General features: G+C 46.0%; 1 protein-coding gene across 1 annotated transcript; it reads right to left on the bottom strand.

Moving 5' to 3' along the window:
• Positions 1-1,451: 1,451 nt before the first annotated feature.
• Positions 1,452-13,829, bottom strand: LSG1 (large 60S subunit nuclear export GTPase 1). Its single transcript, XM_041414504.1, has 14 exons — positions 13,593-13,829; positions 13,402-13,519; positions 13,039-13,159; positions 12,397-12,483; positions 11,459-11,545; positions 9,341-9,401; positions 8,476-8,652; positions 7,011-7,436; positions 6,618-6,719; positions 5,638-5,781; positions 5,215-5,338; positions 4,524-4,603; positions 3,725-3,898; positions 1,452-2,378 (listed from the first exon to the last, which is right to left on the bottom strand). The coding sequence occupies exons 1-14, from the start codon at positions 13,671-13,673 to the stop codon at positions 2,199-2,201; spliced, it is 1,962 nt and encodes a 653-aa protein (XP_041270438.1). The 5' UTR covers positions 13,674-13,829; the 3' UTR covers positions 1,452-2,198.
• Between the last annotated feature and the right edge of the window lie 2,493 nt (positions 13,830-16,322).

The raw sequence follows: 16,322 nt of genomic DNA on the forward strand, positions 1-16,322 counted from the left end.
CACGCCTGCCAGCTGCTGCCACGTGCTGCACTGAGCTGTCAGCAAGGCACAGCTGGCACTGCCAGTGAGGGATGTGTGATCAAACCACTCAGGAAAGCATTAATTTGCCTCTTACCTATTTTGCCCACTGCTCAGTAACAGCATGAAATATTAGCAGGTCTTTAAGTCCTTCCTCTGTTGAGGCAAGGGTCCTTTAGCACAGCAAGGAGCAGTTTGTACTTAACACCTGAGCACACACTACTTGCTTGGTCATATTTACATTGTCCTCCATTCACTCATGCAAACACTGCAAGTTGCTTGGCAGGTCTCACAGCAAAAGGCTTCTGTAAGCAACAAGAAGCCATCCCACCTCTCAAGCCCTGGGGATTTCTGCCACTCACTAGATTTGGAAGGGTCTACATCAGGACACAGCCTGTCCAGCAAGGCAGCTCATGGAGACCCAGCTAACAGGAAAGGACAGACAATGCAAAAGAAGAGAACTTGGGTACATGCAACATGGGCTAACAATTCAAAATGCTTCAAAAGGAGAAAAACAATATGAAAAAATGTTTTACATCTTCAATAAAAGATACTCCAGTTTGACAGGTAATACCTTCACACAAAACAGGACAAAAACAAAGGAGTGTTTCTGAGCAATCAAGTCCCTAGAGCATTGTAAGGGACAAAAGCAGGTGTCTTTCCTGCAAGGAGGGTGGAGAAGTCACATCAGAGTGACTTGGCTAAGGCACAACCTTTTCAGGAAGCAAAGATCACCTTCCCCAGGAGAACTAGATTGAACAGTCTCTCCTGAGAATCCACTTTCTGCTACGGTACACTGATTGAAAATACCATTGACGTATTAATTCAGTGTAATTATACTTTAACTTTACACATGGCAGGGCACTATCTTCCCTCCAGTGATGTAATTAGGAACTCGAGAGCAGGCACTCCAGGGGAAGCAGGAGCTGAGGTGAGAGCTCTGCTGCCAGGGGACCCTCTGCATACACAGTGCAACCTGGCTGCTCAGGACACACACAAAGGGTCACAAAGCCAAAACTGGCTTGGTTGCACACCCCACATTTGCTGTGGCTTTGCTCAGCAGTTACTTTCATCTCTCCATCCACATTTAAAGCCTGGAAAGTACAGAATTACAAGACAGCAATTCCTTTTTATAGCAGCAAGAGGCCAGCATCATGTGTTACTCCTTCCACCACCTAAAAACAAAGCATGACTCGTCTTCATGAGCTTTTGCAGTCCTATCATTACTCCCTGTGCTGAACGAGGAACAAAGAGCTCTGACCAAGTGCATAAACATTTTCTCAGTAGGGCAGCTGAGAAGTAAATCTCACTTTAATCTGACCCCAGGTAAGTAAAGTCTTTTTAGCACGAATACTCATGTACTCAATTAAAATCTGCTAACAGACAGGTCTCGGACTTAGGGCAACGAGACAGAACATGACACACATACAGGAAGTAAAATCTCAAGTATATTTAAGGACAAATTAGCACCAGATTTTTAGCCAGTCATATGGAGCCAATGTTTTAAAATTGGGAAGTCACACAAAAACAACTGATACCAGCTCAGTGTAAAGGATATAAAAGCAACATTTTTCTTGCACGGTGTGCTGTGCTCTGCTCAAGCTGGGAAATAGGGAGGGGTTACAGATTCTACAGAATAGGACTGAGAAGAGCAGAGAAGGAAGAAGGCAATAAAGATCATTCTACCTCATTTGTCAAAACACTAAAGCATTTTGTCAAATCAACAAACAAGTCTTAAAGATCAGAAAAAAAAAAAGGAAAAAAAAAGAGCCATAGTGTCTCAAAATGTAACAAACATCACTCATTTGAAATTCAAGTGTTTAAATCTTTTAGTCAGTTTTACCAGGGCTTGCTTTGATTGCAACAGCTATAAAAGACATCCTTTATGGAAGGAAAAAACATTCCTGCACAGCTCCATCTGCTCCCATTGAAAGGATGTTTCAGCAGCAGTCAAATGTCTGGGCTGGCTTCCAGGTAACACGAACAGCCAGGTCTCTTTTGTTCTCAGAAGGGATGAACTCCAGCCACCAGAGCCCACCCTCACCCCTGCCAGGCCAATCCACTGCAGAGAGCTCCCAGGTGAGCTAGTGATGCCCACTTATCTGTTTTTTTCCCCCTCAGCTAAGGCCTGTGAGACAGTGCAGTCCCTGCCCTGAAAAGGCAAGACACTGCTGCCACAGCTAAGCCTCCAGGTGCTTCGTGATCCTGCGGATTTTCTCCTTCTTGTTCCTGTTTCCGTGTTTCTTCCACGGCTTTCCTGCCACGCTGGCAGGGCTGGGTGCAGCCGCAGGCACGAGGCCGCTCCCAGGCCGGTAGCCCATGGCAGCCCGGACCCCTTTCATCAGGGCACGGACGTTCTCCTGCAAAAGGAGACACAACCTCCAGTGACCAAGGAGAAGATACTCAACCACTGCAGTATGTCAGTAAAACCAGGCACGGGCAAGCTCAAACCCAGCAGGGGCTGCTCAGCCCTGCCCCAGAGCTGCAGGAAGGTCACGGCAGGCAGCCAAAGCCTGCCAGCAGCTCCAGCTCTGCCGGGTCCCCGGCGTCTGCTGCTGACGTGACACCGTGTCCCAGCCAGGATCAGCTCCAGCACCAGGATGGATCCTCACAGCCTCTGCTCTGTGCACAACAAACTGTCTTCACAAATAAATCTGGCGCCCAGGAAAGCCACAGACCAAAATAAGTTGCTCAAGTCTGGAGCGTGGGCGGCACTGACGGGGCTCGCAGCTTGTGCCAGCACTTTGGGCAGACAGAGCAACAGTCTGGTAATCCCAAAAATTCTTTTCAGGTCACAGTTTTCTGAAATAGCTCACTTTTTTTTTTTTTTTTTTTGAAAAGAGCCCGAGTTCTTGTTTCTAAAATGCATGATTATCTTAGCTGTACTAAATAAATGGTGTTCACATCCAGCTAACCACACAGAATGGAACGTGCTATCTATCTACAGCTAAAAACCTGTTCTAGTCCTTGTCAGGTATGCAGATCTGGTCAGTTATGGATTTCATATTTCACTATAATTAATACACTTTTTCAATAGTGTAGACGCAAAACAGATGCCTGTAGGATCTAACAAGAATCATACAGTTCAGAAAAATTCCCATTTTCCGCTTAATTTTGAGATGTCTTGACTGGATTTTAAATCAGTTTGTATTCTTTTCATCTGATTTCAGGTTCTGAGTCAAAACCTCAACATAACACTAAATCATAATATATATCACAAATATAATATAAATATAACATAAATATAAATATCATAAATACACAATTATCTTTATAAAGCTTATCACATCCTCTAAATACATCAGCTCAGGAAAGGAACGTCACTTTGAAGGACCTGTTAGTTCAAAACCATGTTCTGGGTCAGTTGTCAAGTCATTCCTACTTGTCTTTCTTCCCAGCCACTCTCCTGTTTGCTCAAGATTGATGTCTGACTCCTAATGACAAGGGTCACCCTGCTGACCTCTGAAAAATCATCTGTGCACACACCTCATTAGCAATCTTTCTGTCACCTAGAACATTCCCAGTGATTTAGGAGACAATAAAAAGAACAGAGAGCTCTTGGGTAGAAAATACATGCAGGTCCCACAGCATTAAACACCATTAATTCAACCCAGCACACCTCCATGCCCAAAGGTGGTTTCCCCCCAGTAACTACAGATGAGTGCTGCAGCAAAAATTCCCAGGACAAAACTTTTCCAGAATTTACCTGATGGAAAAAAGTTTTGTCCACCACATTTTCAATTTGTTTTGCTTTGGTATTTTTCTCAGGCTTCACCTGTCCAGTGGCCTGCACAGTTGTACTGTCAGGGCATCTTTGATGTTGGTGCTGAAAATCATTTGGGTCAATACCAGGAGGTGGGTGGCAATACAACAGCTTCCCCTGTGAAAGCAATGGGACACAGTCGTTACAAAAGAAACTCAGAGAGGAAAGAAAACAACTCCAACCCTAGGAAGAGCCTGAAGTTTAGGGGTTCACACTGGCAGTACACTTTATTTCTACTCCCAGACAACAACTGGCTTGACTCCCAAGTTAAAGTACTGTTCCACCTGTGCACCAAAACACCATTTGCAGCTGCAGTGCCCAGCTGCAAACAACACAAAGCAAAACTCTCAGGAGCACAAGAGGATCCTATTAAGAAATTATCAACAATAAGTTGCCAAGAGATGCTAAAGAAGATGCAGTATTACAATACTCAGAGCAACAGTCCTTAGTGCCAAATATTGGTCCAGCTGTACATTATGGGTTCATTTCTTGACTAGCTGCTAGCTATTTTGGAGATATGATTATTTATTTAGCCGCCACCATATTTTTAAGTAATCACTTTCCTAAGATTAGGCAGCTTGAGAAATTCAATTTATTCTTTTAAAACACAAAAGCAGCCCAATTTTAAGAGTCTTTTGATACATGGTGATTTTATCCAGAGAAATAGAATTGACTGTATTGTACTCCAGTGCAACCTTCAATTCACCTCTGAGAAGAAAACCTAGATGTAAGAAGCACTTACACTGACATAATCTTTTAACACATATCGAGCTGATCTCGGTTGGTCTGGCTGTCCATGAGATGTCATAAAGCCCCTCATATCTGGAAGAGAAATCCAAAGTATAGTCTTTTTGAGTATAAGAGAATATTAATATGTTCTTCTCTGCTGCCTAACCACCAATTTGTATTCTTTCTCAAAAATACTCCCTTAGAAAGAGGCTTCTCTTGGGGAAAGCAAGAGAAGGGGAAAGGGAAGAACTTTGGTGACTGCAGAGGTACTGCAGAAGCATCCTGACCTGAAAGAAACTATAAGAGCTGACATCTTCCTATTAGCAGAAAACTGCTAGGGTTTCATTCTCGTTTTAAAGGCAGAGAATGAAAATTCACTGTATTCTTCAAAGTCTAATTCAGACACAGATGGCGGGAGGTATCTGAAAGGGTAAGAGCACCACACTACAGACTGGCAGGGCATTTCACCAGCATCTTCCCACTATCACTACATCTGTCAGATGAGACTGGCAAAGCACCATTCTAATTCACAGAGGAGATGAGCCATTAACAAAGACCATTCCTGAGAGGAGGGCAAGTCCTATCAAAGAGGTCCAATGCACAACAAACCCAAGTTGGGCCTAAGTTTAGAATATTCTCCTAAGGCCATGTTCAGGACCATGCACACAGTGGAGGTGACAGGTTTTAAAAGGATCATCACTCACATCCATATGCTGTTAGCAGCTCTTCAGCTGTTGGCTTTCGATCTGGGTCCTCATCTTCTCTTGGCCTTATGATATTTATTCCATAGGTTGCTTCCAAAATGTTGCGTGGGATATGCTGGCAAACATAAGCTAGTGAAGGAAACCGCTTTGTGATTTACAGCTTGCCCTTGTCACTCTAACAGCACACACAAAAGAATGACTTTTGGATTTTGTTGCAAACAAGAAAAATAACACAAGTCTGACAGCACAACTAAGTTGGAATGAGATAGGAAAAGACCAACACAGCAGGACTGTGTTATCCAGTATGTCCCACCTCCCTCAAAGCATGAGCACGTGTGCTGCTAGCATGGCTGGAACATGCCACTTGGCATACTCCAGATCCAACCCTTGCATGCACTCTTACAAACCCCATGCAAAGGATATTAGAGAAACAGGTGGAACATGGTCCCTCATCTGATCTATAGGCAGAATTCCAGAACAAATCATTTCTGCTTTGGTAGAGACGAAAGACGGCATAACCAGACCGGGGCAATCGCAAAGGCACAGGCCAGGCTCCACATACAGGGTCTAGATGATAAATAATCCATTAGTTCACTACGGCAACTCAGTGTCCATGGAGGAAAAAGGGGAAAAAAAAAAAAACCAAAAAAAACCACCAACCCAAAATCAAATGCAGAGATGAAAAATGGATGCAAATGACAATAAGCAGAAATTCTAACACAGACACCTGCCCTGCTGGTCCCAACCAATGAATTAAGGAGATCAGAAGTACAAGACAGCAACATTTTCAAAGTTCCTAAATAAGGTGTCCAGATGGGGGCAGCAAGATCTTCAGCTCTCCAGTCTGATGGGAGAGAAGAAAGCACTCCAGAAACCTTTAAGTTTGTGTTGGACCTTCTGAAACAGCTAGGAGTTTGAAAAGTACAAATCCCACAGTGGTCCCATACTATAGCACTGGAGTTGCTACCTCAAAATCAAAGCTTGATCAATATGAAAATATCAGCAAAACTACATTTATTCACAGCAATGATGTTGACAAGGATAGTCTGAAGCCTTGACCTTAAGGTGCTTGAAGGAACACTCACTTTAAAAACCTTCTCTCCTCATGACTGGTGTTGGAAAAAAAGGGACAAGGTAACTAAATAAAATCAGGAGATGGAAAACATGCCCCAGTGCACAGCTCTCATGAGTGACTCAATATCGAGCACAAGTTTAGAAGCAAGAATTAAAGTTCCAAAATTGCACACATCAAGACCACCCCTCTCCAACCTCCTCTGCTGGCCACAGTTCAGGCTGGCAGAGCTCTCAGTGAGTGCATGTGGTTGCAACTAGGTCATAACGAAGCTCTCTTCCACTGGGGCAAAAGGAATGATAAAAAAACTGATGTTATTTGTTAGCAATACCTGGAAGTGTTTTGTACGGCCTGGTGTAGCAGACACTGACACCTTCTTATTTCCAAGGATTGTGTTGATGGTTGAACTTTTGCCAACATTAGGGTAACCCACCTAGATGACAAAGAAGTGAAATGTTATCAGGCAGGGTGATGCCAAAAGACTGTCAGAGCTCTGACACAAAAGTTCTTTAATAAAATGTTCTAAAAAAACCCAGAAACTAGGGCAAGCAGAGGGGGCACACTGAGCTCTAGGACTTCAGTATTAATCTCTGCACAAAACCCACCGTGGTTTATGCTTGCTAGTTTTTATATCCTTATAAGAAGCCAGACTACAGGATGAATTTTTCCCAAGGAGGGCATATGGAATTAGAATTTAGAATAAGTAGCACAAAGTCCAACTCACCAGCCCAACATTTACTTCCCCATCCTTCACCCTTGGTCCATTGTGCATAGTTTTGAATATCTCCAGCAGCTCACTTCTCTGTACTAGATGGCTGAAGTTCCTGATGTTCCTGTTCTGCTCCTGCACTCTGTGCTGCACTGCAGCACCATCAGTCCTGCTTTCCATCCTCTCTGGACCAACAGCATTTAAGTTGTCACCAGTTTCATCTTCAGAACAGGTTTGCCAGTCCTCCTCTTCATCATCTTCACAGTCTTCGTATTCATCACTGCTGTTATCATCACTGCCCAGGACCTGGTTTGCACTTTGCCAAGTGCTGCCTGTGGATGTTCTTTCTGTGCTATCTTGTGCTGTGTTGTCATCTTCCTGACTGGAGCCCCCATCCTCAGAACCGCTCGGGTGCTCCGCTGCCCCCTCAGCGCCCAGCTCCTGTGGGAACAGCAGGTCAGAGGTGAAATGCAAAGACAACCCCAAGCCTTGCTGCTGGCTCAGTGAGCTCTCATCAGCCAGATCCCAAGAGCTGACAATTCAGTGCTTTCATCACACTGGGGTTTTTTAGAGGTCTTAAGCAGGATGTAGGAAAAACTAGCCCATTTCAGGAGAATGACAAAAGTATTCCAAGAGGGACTGGTCACGGATTCTCTGTGAAGTCATTAAGAAGTTCCTCTCCAGAATGAGTGAGTGCATACCCAGACTAGTTTTTTAAAATTATTAAGTATTCCGAGTAAAGGGAATGAATGTTTTTTTTTTAAATGTTCAGAACACAAAGCCATTTTGTTTCATGTCTAAATATTTCATTAAAATAATTTCAAGCTATTTTATTTTCAGTCAACTCTACTCTTCTTCCCTGCAAAGAGTTTACATTTAAAAATGAAGATATTTTCACAACAATAGTATTTTGACCTTGCTTCTCAAAAAAAGAGAAGTAACACCTTCAATGTCACTTTTAAACCAGTCTGTAAAAAACACTTCAACAAAGAACTGTAAACCAGATGAACAGAGTAGTTATTTTTGGAAGGATATATGGGATATTCCACAGCTGAATGGCCATAACAGAAGAAAGCAGCACCAATTGACAACATGCAATTTGGGGCAGCAGCTCAGTTTGTTCCACTGGGTAAATTACTTTCAGGTACTTCAGGTTCTCCAAGAAACACCTCCCCTCCCTGGGAAAGAAGAAAACCTCTATACAGATAACTCCAGCCCTTGCAGCATCCAACCTGGAAAGGTTTTCTTTCAATGAGTTAAGAGTTTGCAAGCAGGTCTACAAGGGCTGTTTCTGTCTTCTGCACTTTACCATTTTACTCTCCTCACTTTTGTCTCCAAATTGATCCTTCAAATGCTGTTTTACAGCTGCACAGGTCTTTAAAATAATCCTTTTGTGCTCAGGTATATCACAAGGATAGCTGCAAAGCAGTTACCAGCTGCAGCCAGCACAGACCCAGTCTGAACCGGTCACCTGCAGTACCTTGGATTCTCCACAGAGCCGTTCACACTCTGCCAAAGCTGACCAGAACACCACCTTGACACCCTCCTTCTCAAAGAACTGTGCCCAAGCAGCACGCTGCTCCTCACTCAGCAAATCTGCTTTGTTGATCAGGATCATGTTCTCCTTGTCATTGCTGACTTCCTTAACGTAACTTTCCTAAAGAAAACAAGAGAAGGATCAGTTTGTGCTCTGGTTTCAACTCCTTCCACCCCAAGACAATACAAGAGCAGCAGCACAAATTACTCCATGCAGCCCCACACGAGTGTAGCCAAGCTTACCATCCCTAGGCTGGTGGAAGTGTTGTTCAGCAGACAGCCACAAGAACAAACTGGAGCATGCAACTACCACAATACAGCTTGTTGCTAGCCATGTGTGCAAACACCTCGTCTGCTTAGAGTTGTGACAAGATATTAATCAGCAGGAGCTCCTAAAATAACTATTTGTGCAATTTCATGCCTCCCTGATGCAGTGTTCTACAGCCTATCATTACAAACTTGTCACTTCAATATTTTTAATCTTTTGTAATCCTCACCCACTTTTATTCCACTATGTTTTTACATAAGACAATTCCTTTATGTGAGGACACTTCTAATGAGTAATGAGGAATAAAATAGTATCTGCAATGTAACATCTGCAGAAGAGCCTCTAAATCCACAACATTCTGTGTGAAATACCAAAAGACAAAAATAATTTCATGCCAGAATACTTGTATCAATTCATAAGATATTCACTCAGCCACAACAGCAAAACAGCTTCAAGGTGGCTGAATGCATTGAACAAAGAATCTATCACATAAACCTTAAGACATAAAATGAAGACAACATTCAGAAAGTGGTTTACTTACCAGGTCTTGACATCTAAACAGAAGGGGGTTTCTGGCATCTACTATCTGGACTACAATATCACTGCAAAAGTAAAGGAAATCCCCATGAAGTACTCCTCCTTACATTGCCTCAAAGAAAGCAGTAAGACACAGCAACTATTCGCTTTTAGGTTTTCCTTGGAATTTGAATAGTTTCAACTGCATTACCCTAGTAAATACCTTTACTGAACAACAAAGCATTTCAGCACTCCACCTGCCCAACAGAGCTATGCTTGTGCTACAAGCCACTACTGCCATACAGTGCTTCCTTCTCTTTTGGCTCGTTCTCCTGCACAACTGTACAGCCAGCAAGGGGAAAGAAAACATGCCAGTTTTGCCAACCCATCTACCCTTCAGAAATGCTCAGCAGGCAAGAACCACAGTAGTGGTACTCCATCTTTTAGAATGGTGCTAAAAACTGTGACAACACAACTTTTTTTCTGTTTGTTCTTATCCTCAGCTGCGGCAGAGTGGTTATGGAGAGAAAGAAGAGGTGGTTTTCCTAAACAATGAGATATTTTGGAGCATTGTTGTCCTCCTTGCATGGAACAAGATGTACAAAGCCTCCCACAAGTGACATGCAGATTCTAAGTATTTTATATTGGGTATTTTCAAAAGTCCCTCTGTACTCTTTTTGTCACAAAAAGCATAAAACAATGAAAAAATAGCCTTAGACTTCAGTAAAATATGTTACTCCCCCATGCAAGCAAGGCCTTGCAACATGCTTCTAGGAAACACCTTCCAAACCCAGAGACCAGGTTGCCACCACATACACGAGCAGGACTCATTAGTTCCACACAGTAATTAAATGCAATGGCTTCAGATCCCAAAGGCATCCGTGTTTCTTTTGTCAAAAGGACAGGAAAATTAAACTACAGCCTCTTCCACTAGAAATTCTCCAGGCAAGTAATTTAAAATGCTGCCATGTATTATCACATGCTAATTCTATTTGTTTGACAGAGATTTCTGTTAAGTCAGGGCAACTTCAGAACACCACAGGTTGAATGAAAGAATTTCAAGCTTCACTAGGCAGTTTCTTATGTGTAAAAAAAAAATAAATCAATAATCCCCAAAGGGAATAATTTAATAAGCCCCATGTGTACCAAGAGGGCTGTACAGTTACAGACATTCAAAGATCAATACAAGGGAAAGCTGACACCATCATACTGGGATGGGATACAGAGAAGATACTGAACCACACAGCTGGGAACTAGTTTGAAGCAAATACATGGAAAAGGTGGATAACAGATCAAATTATCTGTAAAGGTTAAAGAACTGAGTGACTTTAACATTTACTTCTGAGACAGCATCCTTACTCTACATGAAATAAAAAGCTTCGAAAGGAGCAGAAAGGCATTATTAACACATTTCAGTCACCTCAAAACACCCTGAACAGTCACAGTGTACATCATGATAGCCTACAATGGATGCTCCTGACCAGCACTCTCCCAGCCAAGGGCCCAGCAGCACTCAGTACAAAGCCCCTTCTGTGAAAGGACCAGCTCACCATGACCTCACTGGTGAAGTATTTTTCAATTTTAGGAAAGTGAAATGAGACGATCTTAAACCTAATTACCAGTGAAATTAAATGCCCGAGTTAGATTAACGTAGCAGATACCACCCTTATTGTATTACAGCTCAGCAGAGCAAACAAAGCTGTTCCTGTGGTATGACAGCCCGTTGTCTTCTGTGCACTGCTGCAAGTTCTCTGTGTGGCAAAGACACAAGGGGTTCCTTCTTTCCCAACATTACTTACTCCTTGCCTCCTGCTCCTGAACATCAGCTGCTGCAGTTTGGTTGGGAAGGAGGGGAAGGGGTTAATCTTGGCGAGAGACCTCAAAGGCACTTTCTAAAGGAGGCCTCCAACACAGAGTTACTGGGAAAGGCCAAGAGCAGCAGTCTCTGAAGATTCTTCAGAGGCTCACAGTGTTAAGAGCTAGCAGGCACCACAAAAACAAAATCACTGCAGTGCTGATAATAAAACATTACTAACTTAATAACTTCTCCTGTGCTGAGACACTTGAAGGTTGTCTCAGAAACTGCAATTCATGAAAATACATTCAACATCCCTTTTTAAAAAGTGGATAGAAAAATATTTACCTTCTTTCAATGACTCTCCAAAGCTGACGCCAAAATTCCAAGTTTCTTTCAAATGGGGTTAGAATTAACTTTTTCTCTTCCTCGAGGCTAAGGCAAAACAGAAAAAACAACATCACATTTAGTCCATGGCAGGCTGTAAGCTCACTATCAGTTCTTCCCTAGATCCAGAAGGCTTTAGTTTTGCAGAGAGTAATCAAACCAAACTCATATAGAGGTACTACTTCTGATGTTTTTTCAAACAGATCAAGCCCTCAGGTACACTGCTGTCAGTGGCATTGGTTTAGTGGTGACACAATGGCTTCTGATCTTGTCAATACAGAAGAGGTAAAAGATGGAAAGAACAAGAACTCATCAAGAGTCTGCCTGTGAAATTTGAGAGCCATGAAAACAAATGAGGGAAGTTATCCCAAGTGCCAGCAGTTTTTTTCTTAATTGAGTACCTCTTGGAAAAAATAACGAAATCTGGGGATGGTACCTGAAATACCTCTATACAACCTCTAACTTGGTGTTACCACCACCTGAACAACTTTACTCAGGGTAAGCACAGGTTTGCAGGGTGTGAGCAGATACCACCCAGTCTCCAAGCCAGCAGATGCAGTGCCAGACCAGCACAGGCTGCTGGATGCAGCAGGCTGGCAGCACTGCTGCTCTTAAAAGACACACCCAGAGCAGTAACCCTCTACTTCACAGGTGAATGAAGAACGTCACATGCCATCCTGAACTAGTTTAAAAGAACATGCACACATAAGACAGCTTTGCAGAGCTGACCACAAAGACATGCTGGATTGTGGCTGGGATGTCCAGCCTTCCAGGACAAGTACAGAGAGCTACTGAATAGCCAATAGCTTCACTGGTCCAACAAGGATAAGTACAACCTGCTGCTTCCCGTGTCACTAAATGCCACCAGCTACTTACCCAGCCACAAGCAGCATACTCACTGGGCAAGCTGTCGCCTCCACTCGAGAAAGCTTTCTCTCTCTGCCTGCTTCAGGTCCTCTGCACTGGTTGTCCTATCCCAGTGTGGCCTATAACAAGCATATTTTGGAGTGAGTGGTCAGAAATAGCAGTCAGTCCAGCTACATTACTTCAGTAAACAGAAAATAAAAACCACACATTCAGCTATGCAGAAGTAATGATTCAGATGAGCATGCATCTATTTTCAGCAGTTTTAAGTAAACCTTCTTTCCTTGCTCCTTCCAAACTCCATTAGCAGAGAGCGTGTACACCAGACACCACAAAGCTGTTTTCTTAAGCTAAGTTTTGTAGGGTCCTTAAGATGGGGATTAATCTCTCTGCTCACCCTTCACAGAGCTCAGAAAAGGCTTCCCAGGCAGCCTAGATGCACCTGCTAGCGCAGTGCCAAGCTTTGGGCAGGAAACCCACACCATCGGGTCAGAGAGGCTGGCACTGGCAGCACTCACATGGCAGACTGGCACCTGTACTGTGGGTCACAGCCCGCTCACGTAGGTTAGTTAATGGCTCTCCAAAAGCAGGGTATTGCCAGCCTGAGGGCTGTCCTCAGGCTTGCAGCCCCAGAGCCGCTCAGCCGAGGGTCACCCAGGCAGCCCTGCAGAGCTCACCTCCGTGGGATGCGCAGGAACTCCTGATTCTCCCGGTGCAGCTGCCGAACGCGCTGGGCCTCCTGTGCTGAGAGCAGGCCCGTGCAGCTCTGGGCAGACACGATCTGGGCATTCAGACGCTCTAAAGGACAGAGAGTCATCCAAAGTCACTCGTCCCCAGCGCTGCCACCCCTGCCACCGCATCCTGTCCCTGCTGGCCCCAGCTCCGGCTCAGGGCCTCATAACCTGGCCCGGTTCCCGCCGGCCAGACCCACTGCCAGCTCCATTCACTCACTCATCCCAGAACCGGTGCCGCCCCGTCCGGGATCCCCTCCCCGGCCTCGGGATCCCCTCCTTGGTCCCCGGCCCGTCCCCGCTGCTCACCGGCCACGAAGCGGGTGCCGGCCAGCTCGGCCGTGGCCAGGAACTCCTCCAGCGGGCTCTGCTCGGGCGCCGACCGCAGCTCCGGGCCGCGCTCGGCGACCACCTCGCTGGCGTGCAGCTGCCGGGACAGGACACCACCGTCAGCCCGGGCCGCCCCGAGCTCTCTCCCGCTCCCCGGCCCCGCGGCTTACCCACGAGGAGGCTCCGCGGCGCTCCAGCCCGCGCTGCCGCTGCAGGGAGCGCCCGAGCCCATCGCTCCGCTTCTTGCCCATGTGCCGCCGCCGCCGCACCGCCGACGGAAGAGGCGGGCCGACCGCCGCTTCTACCGCCCGCTTCCACCGCCCCTTCCGCCCCCGGCCCCTTCCGCTGCCCGGAGCCTGCGCCCGCCCCGCCGTGCCCCGGCGTCTGCCGCCAGGCGGTGCCACCGCACCGGCCCCGGCCCCGGCCCCGGCCGTGACGATAGGACAGTCTGAACATGCACAAGGGCAGGTTTAGGTTGGACATTAGGAAGAATTCCTTAACTAAAAGGGTGATTAGGCGTTGGCTGCGCAGGGAGTTGGTGGAGTCACCGCCCTGGAGGTGTTTAAGAAGGTGGCACTTAGTGCCATGGTCTAGTTGATGTGGTGTTGGACTCAGTATCAGAGGTCTTTTCCTACCCAGTTGGTTCTGTGACCATCCATCCATCCATCCATCCATCCATCCATCCATCCATCCATCCATCCATCCATCCATCCATCCATCCATCTCTCTGTCGCTCCCACCCTGTGGTACTCAGTATGGACACACATCTCTCTGGGTCTCCCCTCCTCAGGCTCAGCTCTAACCCCCTCCCTCCCACAGCAGCCACCTGCCCCAGCAGGTGAGCCTGGGGCACGGTTCACTGCCCCCCGAGGCTGGTGCTGCAGCTGGAGGCCCTGGCGGTGCGGTGGCACACAGGGCTGCCAGCCCCAGCCCTGGCAGCAGTTGGGCCAGTTTCTCTTGCTGGTTCAGCCTGCTGCAGATGCTATCAAACCACATTGTGCAAAACCCTGCCCAGCAGCCAGCCATGGGGGCAGGGGCTTGTGTCTCTCTCTGGGGAAAGCCACCAGCTCCTGTGGCCGAGATTGACCCTGTGCCCTGTAACACAGCCAGGCCAGTGCAGGTTCCCTTTCCCTAGTGTCCACCATCCCAGTACAGCAAACAGTGCATGCAAGGAATGAGGCTGGCAAAGCAGGATCCTGGATGCAGCTGTGGGAGGTACACTATGAGGTTGCCGCAAAAATCCAGCCAGAGTCTGGACATCTTTGCCAGACAGAGGAAATTGCATGACCAGCCAGGGAACCACTGAATGGATTTCAGCAGCAGCCATTGTGACTGGTCCGGGTCAAGATGGGAGAGCACAATAAATTAATAAACAACTTGACCTGTACTTGCTCACTGAACTGATTTATGAAGCATTTCTCCTTTATGGTTGTTGGGTTAAAGCCAGACAATTTTCACTACAACTCTGTAATATGTATCAGTTGTAACTGGAGAATAACCTGTCTAATCCCTGGAAAACAGAAGCAGACAAAGCTTAACTTCAGGAGCTGGCCATCAACAGCATGGCAGCATGCACAACGCCCTGGGCGGGAGTGGTCTTTTCTCTCTTTTCTCTCTTCTCTTTTCTCTCTTTTTTTCTTTTCTCTTGCTCCATAATAAACACCCATTAGGAAGGCACAGCTTTTCTTTTCTTCTTCTTTTCAAAGGCAGTAACTTCATGGCATAAATTTCCCAAGGACGTCTGATCCTTTGCCATGCTCATCCCAGGCTCTGCCGCCACCACCAGCCTGGTCTGGCCCCTCCTTTGCTTCCTAGAGGCAAATAAGAGAGATGAAAGGGGACTCAGCAGTCGCCTTTTCATTTAGGTGAGGTGCTTCAATGGAAGCTGGTGGGCTGCAGACAGCAGGCAGACATTTAGTAAAATAATTTCTAATCAAGTAATCTTTAATAAAACTATCTCAAGTCTTTATGTGGGCACTGAAGCAGTAATATAAGTGCTCATTATTGTCTTTCTTTTGTACTTCAGTTAAAAGTTACCTTCCCTCTACAATGCATAATCACCAGCCAGAGCAGCCAGCCAGCCTGGCTGATCCCCACGCCTTGGGTCTGGCAGCACTTCTAACCCCACAGCTGAGGCACGTGCAGTGCCATTCCCAGGCTGCCCAACCACAGGCAAAATGCTCTAATAATCCCATTTGCACGGCCCTGGCAGCTCAGCCTCAGCACCACCAGGGTCTGGAGACTGTTGGTGCAGAGTGCAGAGCTCAGTGGATCTCCATGGGACACGTGCAGCTGTGTTCAGTGGCATGAACTGGAAACAGACACTCAAGGACAGGCAGAAGTGTTGGTGCAGTAGGAAAAGAAGGCTTGCTCCATCACCTGCAACCCATCCTGGGGCAGGGAGGTTTGGAGATAACCTGAAGAAAAAGATCTCTGCATTTAGATCGGGATGTTTTCCCACACGTTGCCCTTTTCCCCTCACCTTTCCTACTTCTAGACTGAAGTGCTTCAGGGGACAGTTAGCTGCACGTATTTTCTACCACCTTTGTGGGACCTACTTAAGCAATGACCAAATTGCCCTCATTGTTGCAACAGATATGTTTCTGGGCACTTCATAAACACCAAGGAGTTATTTCTGTCTGGTGATGCCAGCAGCACTGCAAAGATCGCTTTGTATCTCAAGGAGATACAGACTGGGTCATCCAAGTGGCAAAAACATCAGAGCTGGAGTAGTAATTGCATATTTCTAATTGCCATGTTTCTCATCCCTCTCTGTGCCTACCTGAGCAAGACAGGCTGCTGCTGGTCTCACCTGAACACAACAGCCTGCTGCTCCTAGAAGACATTTATGCATGGATTAATCACACACAGTGGAAAGGGAAACTGAGGTACAGATGCTG

This window comes from Onychostruthus taczanowskii, unplaced genomic scaffold (assembly GCF_017590055.1).
Source record: "Onychostruthus taczanowskii isolate IOZ18803 unplaced genomic scaffold, ASM1759005v1 scaffold45, whole genome shotgun sequence".
Taxonomy (NCBI): domain Eukaryota; kingdom Metazoa; phylum Chordata; class Aves; order Passeriformes; family Passeridae; genus Onychostruthus; species Onychostruthus taczanowskii.